The sequence below is a fragment of the Drosophila yakuba genome, chromosome 3L, assembly GCF_016746365.2.
Source record: "Drosophila yakuba strain Tai18E2 chromosome 3L, Prin_Dyak_Tai18E2_2.1, whole genome shotgun sequence".
Lineage (NCBI taxonomy): Eukaryota > Metazoa > Arthropoda > Insecta > Diptera > Drosophilidae > Drosophila > Drosophila yakuba.
In genome coordinates, this window is record NC_052529.2 from 15246024 (window position 1) to 15253017 (window position 6994).

At 40.9% G+C, this 6994-nt stretch overlaps 2 protein-coding genes across 2 annotated transcripts in view; both read right to left on the bottom strand.

The window, feature by feature from the left end:
- The window catches only part of LOC6534156 (synaptotagmin-5), a 53646-nt gene extending 47503 nt beyond the window's left edge, over positions 1–6143 (bottom strand). Inside the window, exon 1 of the mRNA XM_015194985.3 lies at positions 5684–6143. The gene's annotated coding sequence lies outside the window, so the exon portion shown is untranslated. The remainder of the gene's footprint in view (positions 1–5683) is intronic.
- On the bottom strand, positions 2019–2728 carry LOC6534166. Its single transcript, XM_002094814.4, has one exon. It carries the CDS (start codon positions 2689–2691, stop codon positions 2062–2064), a length of 630 nt encoding a protein of 209 aa, XP_002094850.1. The 5' UTR covers positions 2692–2728; the 3' UTR covers positions 2019–2061.
- Positions 6144–6994: the final 851 nt, after the last annotated feature.

The following is a 6994-nucleotide window of genomic DNA, read 5'->3' on the forward strand; positions in this document are numbered from 1 at the left end:
TGGCCCTCCCATAACTCCCACTTAGCTTTTCTGCCATCACACAGATGGCCCATAACAGCGCTCATCTCCTGGGCAATCATTTCCTTCGACGTCGGACGCTAATTTCTGTTTGCTTATAGGCCACATTTCCCAGCTCCCATTTCCCCCGATACCAGATACCAGCGGAAAACCCAGGCTTGGCCCACAAGGAAAAACAGCCCGTGGCTGCTCATGTGGAAACGGAAGTGTTTCCAATTGTTATGTCAATGATGGTGATGGCTGAGCTCTCATCAAGTCGTTCGAGTGACAGGACATCACCGCAATAAATTCGAAGGGATAGCAGCCAGGCGATTTATTTGCCAGTCGAATGAAAAAGGGTGGCGATGAAACATTTCGCTCAGTGTACGCATATGCTGTCATGTGCATGGGATTATTAGCGGCTAGCTCTCATATCCGATGTTTATTCATTACTTTCAGCTTATTAAGCCCGCCATTGTGATTGGAATAGAGAAATGACGCTTAACTTAACCGAGTTAAGTGCGGCCAACTATGAAGTGTTAAAAGCATTTGGTCTTAGAATTTAATAATTGATAGCTAAAGGTAGCTAACAATATTAAAGAGCATATGCTGCATATTCTTAAGATATTTACAGAAAAATATAAAGAGCACTTGCAGTTCAACTGTTGGCATTTTCATACCTAATTGATGCAATTAAACGAAACTGCAGGGGAAAGTACTCTCTCTTTCTCCGAGGGAAACTTTCATGGGCATTAATTCATTTGCATAGCCCAAAGCTCCGCGCTATGAAAGCGCGCTGGATAAATAGGGGCGGGAATTCTAGGGGAACTTAGTGGGGTGGGAATGGGAGTGGGAATGGGAGTGGGAATGGGAGTGGGAGTGGCCCGTTGGCGCCAGACCCTAAGACCCGGCCAAAACCCTAAAAATAAACATGGAGCAAAAAGCACGTCACTGCCATCCCAACTCCCACTGGTCCGGCGAGCATAGAAAGTCCCTCAATATGCTCCGGTTACATAGGCAAAAAAACAAAAAAAAAAAACAAAAAGCATTTTTTGTATACAAAACAAACTAGGAGCGAAAATAACAATAAACCCCTTTCTTTTTATGGATGTATACTCTCAACGGTCGCGCCGTCTAATGAATCAACAAGTGTGATAAGGGTACTTTTTCATCTAAATCTATTCTGGCGCGCGTATCGTAAATTTACATAAAAACCCATCAAGTTTCGATTGAAAATTTCACCTGAAGTGAGTCGCTCCTTGGCCAGGATGCAGAATTCAAACAATGCCCGGGCCATCAACGAAAAATGCTCCTTTGATTTTCATTTCTCGTCGCTTCTTCTATCCTCGAATTAACATTTTGATTGGATATTTCAATATTGCGCCATATGGAAGGCTCTCCGTTGCCTGTTGCTTTTTTCTGGCTCTCTGTGTCGCTGGATCTCTGGGCCTGGTCAAAACTGGTTGTCCACTGGTTGGCAGCGGATAGTTCGCACCTTTAATGCCCCACTGAGCTCTGTGTTTGCACTCTACTCAATGCCACAAATAGCGTTCAGTTTATGGGACGAAGCGCGATTAGATAGCCGATGGGTACTCGTTCTGGTTTTAGGCCTAAAGTGGCCATAAACTGATAATTAACTTTGATACAAATCCTGAATCATGGATTTTAGCAAATAAGTTCAAGGTTCATCATAAGTGTTTTTTCATTTTACGTGCCATCAAAGTATACTAAAGTCCTGTTGGTATGCAAAAAATATTATAACTTATGCACAAAATCTAATAAATCAGATATAGAAGTAATTTCCTATTTTACTTTTTAAAACTGAGTTGTAAGCCATTCTAAAATAAAAAAAAAATATCAGATAAATAAGACTAAATAGTCAGGAAAAATGCAATCTTTAAACTTTCTCCTTCCCCTTAAAAATTGATGTTAAAATTGCTAATGGAACTAAGCTATTAAGCTATTTAAATCCTTGGATAATTTGCCTATTTTGATTTAAAACTCTCCGAATAAAACAGTAATTGCTCAATATATTAATTTTAATTATTATTTTTCGACTGCTCCTTAGATCACCTGGGTGGAGAACACGGGCTCAGCAACCTCATTTTCGGAAGAGGCAGCAGTCTGCTCGGGAGCGACATCGGCGGACACGGCTGGGGAATCCTCACCAGACGCTCCAGTGGAGGTGGTGGTGGTGGTGGTAGAGGAGGAGGAGGAGGTGGCAGAGGGTGAGGCGATCACGGTGGGGGACACAACGGGCTTCACAAGACGACGTCTGCGCAAGTAGGGTGCTCCATAGTCGTAGTAGTCGTTGTTCCAGTAGCTTGGACCGTTCCAGCCGCCGGGATAGCCATAGGATCCATAGGAGCCATAAGATCCATAGTTGGGCCAGTAGCTGGGATAGTAGGGCAAGATGTTGTTGGAAACTTGGGGCAGGATGCTGGGTGTCTCCACATCGGCGGCAACATCGACGGCGGGTAGGATTCCGGCTGCGTTCTTCACCAGCACAGTGGGCACGATGCCGGCATTCTTCACGAGCACAGTGGGCACAATGCCGGCTGCCTTAGCCAGCAAATTGGGTTGCTCCACCGCCAAGTCCACGTTGGCCGAGCGTCCCAATCTTCCGCGCAGGGACAACTGGGCAGACGACACTGCCACCAGGCTGACACAAACCAAAGCCACGAACAGACGCATATTTTCCAAAACGAGCAACCTCTTTCAACTGACTTCCAATGGCCATTGCTACCCCATTTTATAGAGCTCCTCTTTTTCGGGCGTAATTAATCCGTTCAAATATTGATTCAACTAACATTTCGTTTCTGGGAATCCGTGCAAATTATTTAACCATGTTTTGCGTAGTTTCATATTTGCTTAGTTGGGTTCTCGGCGCTCGGAGAATTGAAAGCAGATCTTGTTGAATAGTTGTCATTAGCGGTTTGCCAAAAAAAAAATTTGGTTGTTCTATTGTCTCACACAATTCGGCAATTAAAAAGTCTAGCTTGTGAGTTCCGATTCCGGGTTTCAGTTTCAATGGTATAAATTAAAAAGAGAGCTTTCGTAATTTCTTTGAAAATGTATCTAAGAAAAACGCAGCAATTTCATTTTCGTACCTCACACATTTGTAAGTTTGAAGCCCCAAAGAATTTATTTATTTTGTATATAATATACTTGTACATATCATATTTGTATAACTTGTATGCATTTTCAAACGATATTTTTATTCAACCATATAAACAAGAAAAAAAAGAATTGTATATAATAGTTTGTATTCATAACCAAACAATGCAAGTGTAAGTAAGTGTTACACCAAGTGTAATTTCCAAGCCAAGGCACACGGTTTTAATTTAACATCTTATTGTGATTACTACTGCAACTTTGTATACACGACTGCAGCTGACAGTTGGAAAGTTTTTGCAAATACGAAAAGAAGGGGTGAGAATTTGAGCAATTAAATTGTCTTCTCCTACGTGCACACATACATTTGAAGGATGTTTTTTTTTGCGCATCTTAATTAGTTTAATCTATTCCAAGTGAGACATTGTACTCCCTCACGGTAGTAAACCATTCTGCTTTAGCTGCTGCAATTAAAGCTAGCCAACACAGCACCGAAAATGTTAAAAATCTCATCCTGATGGAAGTTTAAGGCAAACTAAGCTGTTGTTTCAAAATAAGCTGATATATATATGAAAATGCCCTAATAATTTATGCCAGCCTGAACCAACTAAGTGCCTATTTAAGGGGCTTATCGAATCAGTTGTTCATTAGGTGTGGGTAATTATAAATTAACGAGAACGGTTGGCAAACCGAATTACGAATAGTCGAGTGTAAACGTTTTCCATAAGCCTATTTTCAATTACGCTAATTGCAAAAGCTGCACGGTGCACTCAACAAATTGGTTCAGCAAGTAAACATTTAAATCACCTTCATCTAGTATCAATTAACAGTAAGAAAATCAAAGAAAAGGATTATCAAAAATTCAAAAGCATTTGTAATCTATGGTTTTTTTATAGCCCCCTACTTTAATGATCATGTGTAGTTCATTTATACTAAAGTTGCTTATTTTCTAGTCAAGTTATACCAAATTTTTACTTGCAAAAATAGATATAAAAAGCTCATAAACCTCGAGCAGTTACAGCACACACATTTTGATCATGTCATAAATTTTCTGTGTGTTTTGGCCAGACATAAAGTACATAATTCACAACTCCCTCCTCCCATCACGCATACGCCATGTATGACCGCCTTTAAAACGGATTAAAACGGCGACTTAACCAGGCAGCATAATTAAAAAACTTAAAGCAAGTGCACCACATGCAGGGAGTGGGACATAACAATAATGAACTTGTGTGTGCTGTGTGCCGGCAGGGAAGCGTGAAGGATGAAATTTAAGCCCTGGACATGCCAGTGACAAGCTGTCTCGCCATCGACTGGCTGTCTTCGCTGCTGCTCCTTGCTTTCTATCTTCTATCTTTGCACCCCTTCCCATTCCCTTTGTACTTTCTCCGCCTGGTGACATGGAAGCCATCCAAGCATGCCACCCCATTCCGAGCACTTCAGCCTGCTGCCGCACAAAAGTTTGCTGGCTTGGTCAAGTTTTGGCCACCAAAGTTGAAACACAAATTAACAACCTGTAAATTCGAAAATTGCCACAGCAACTTTAACCAATTTAAGGATATATTCGCTTACCTGTTGGTCACATATACGGAAAGCAAACGCAATCGTTTGACGTCATTAGACAGCGAAAAAAAAAGGGAATAGAAAAAGCATAACATCACATCAACTAGGTATACAATCCCATGTAACGCCTACCAGGAAAATAATTCTGCAGGGGCGTAACGAATATGAAGCCGATTTGTACATTCAATACCCGTATACTGTTCGCAGATAAGGGAGAACTATCTTATCAGCAAATAGCAGATGCAGATACACATGTGCGATAGGCAAGCGAGACGAACAGTTCACTTTTAGTCTCAGGAAATGCTAAAAGCCCCGAAAATAACCAAGGACCCTAATCAAAGAGCTCCCAAACTATTTCGTCCTTTGACCTGGCCAACTTTTGCAGGGATTTCCACCCAACCACCAAGCGAACAATCACAGATTTAATAAGCCAAAGCCCAAGTATTGCCAACAAAAAAAATATATATAAAAATATCAACTTGAATGGTAAATATTCAACAGGCAGACGAAGAAAAGGGACTTTTTGGGTGCCATAAAAAAATGCTGGCTTTGGCTGGTTTAGTGTTTAAATGGCTGGGATTACGGGGCTCGAAGACGCTTTAAGTGCGAATTTCAAGGCTTTTGGCTGATGCGATTACTTATCAAATTGGATTTCTTCATCGTCGTCCCCATCCGCCTCTATTCACTTCTTCTCAGTTGTTTGTCGATGGCTTAAAGTGGCAGAGACATTTTAAACTGAAACTCTTTCAATTGGGGAATTAATGTTGAGATAAGAATAAGGCAACTAATTCTTGTTGTTAGCAAGAAAAGTAATGTTTAAGTACTTGCATTGTTTTAGTTTCTTATTGGAAAATAAAGTGTTTATTTAAAAATATATATTATTGTTAAACTAGAAAGTATGTATGAAATGCATTCTTACATCTAAAAGTCCTTACAGGTACTATATGTATTGAATATGATTTATAAGCCTTATTATACTTTGTGGTTAAATGAATTAATTGTTCCTTACCTTTTTATTCTTGATTTAAACAGCACTCTTTTCACAAGAATTAATTGTTTTCAAGACGAATTTTATTGTTTGTTTTACACTAAATCGGGATAATTAATCATCTCCGCGGGCACAACTCATTAATATTCAAACGAAACTTGGAGTAACACTCTTGGCATATGCAAATCAAGGCAGGAATTTAACACCAAAGGCGCAATAAGCGAATTCACTGAGTTTCTTTTCAAAATATTTTCAATATCTATGCGAGAAGCAATCTATTCAAATTGCAGACAACTGAATCTCATTTGGTTCTGGCCCACACACAAACCGCTCGATGGGGAAGAACTAAAAAACAGAACCCGTATTAGAATACGAATGCGAATCCGTATCGAAAACGCTCGCAACCGCCGTGTGAGAGTGACAGGATATGAGTGGCAGGATGTTTGGAAGGACCGCTTGCCACAACGACAGGATGGCCAATGCTAGACGATGCGCCATTCAACGCTACCATATGTTAGCGATTTGTGCCTGTCCACCGCCGATTCCACGGTTGCTGCAGGGAAAGCTCTGCTTTTCCGGCCGTAAACCTTCGGCCAAATTCGGATGACTTCGGCTACGGCCGAACGGAAAGCTCCGCGACTCCTTATCAGTGGGCGGTGTGCTGCTGCCGCTGATAACGAGCTGGCCAGTAATTATCAAGGGTATAGCGCAGGATTGCAAACTTTGTCAGCAAACTCGAGAAAGTTCTTTTGAAAGAAATCAAAGGTTTTCACACAAACTATACAAATTTTGAACTGCTTTTCTAAAAACGAAAAAATATATATATTTTTAAAGGTTTTATAATTTAGTTCTAATGACAATGCCATACTGTAAACAAATTTAAAAGAACTTAGTGGTTGTCACATATTTTAGAATGTGTTAATTTGAGAGTTTCTACACATCATCAAGATCAGTGCAATAGCGAACTCACGCAACTTGCTTTCGAATAAAATGGCAGAGTATTTTCAATTTCGCCACCTCCATTTGCCTTGGTCTAAAGGGGGTTAAAAGAGGGCGGCATCCAAGTGAATCCCTGCTGGACGTGCAAAAACATTGCAGCTTTTGCGTTCATTTGACGAAGAGCCGCCCTGAGGCAAGGTACTTTACTGTATGTCCGGCTTAGGTGTCCTTGCAGCACTTGACATTTGCCCAGCCAGCCCCTCAACCTGTTGAGCTTAACCGGCACTGGGAAAACGGAGCAGCTGCACCCATTTGGGCCCCTTAGCATATTGTTAAAGAACACTTTTGTTTATATTCTCCATTCCCGATGCTGAGAGTACTTAGTTCCAGCCT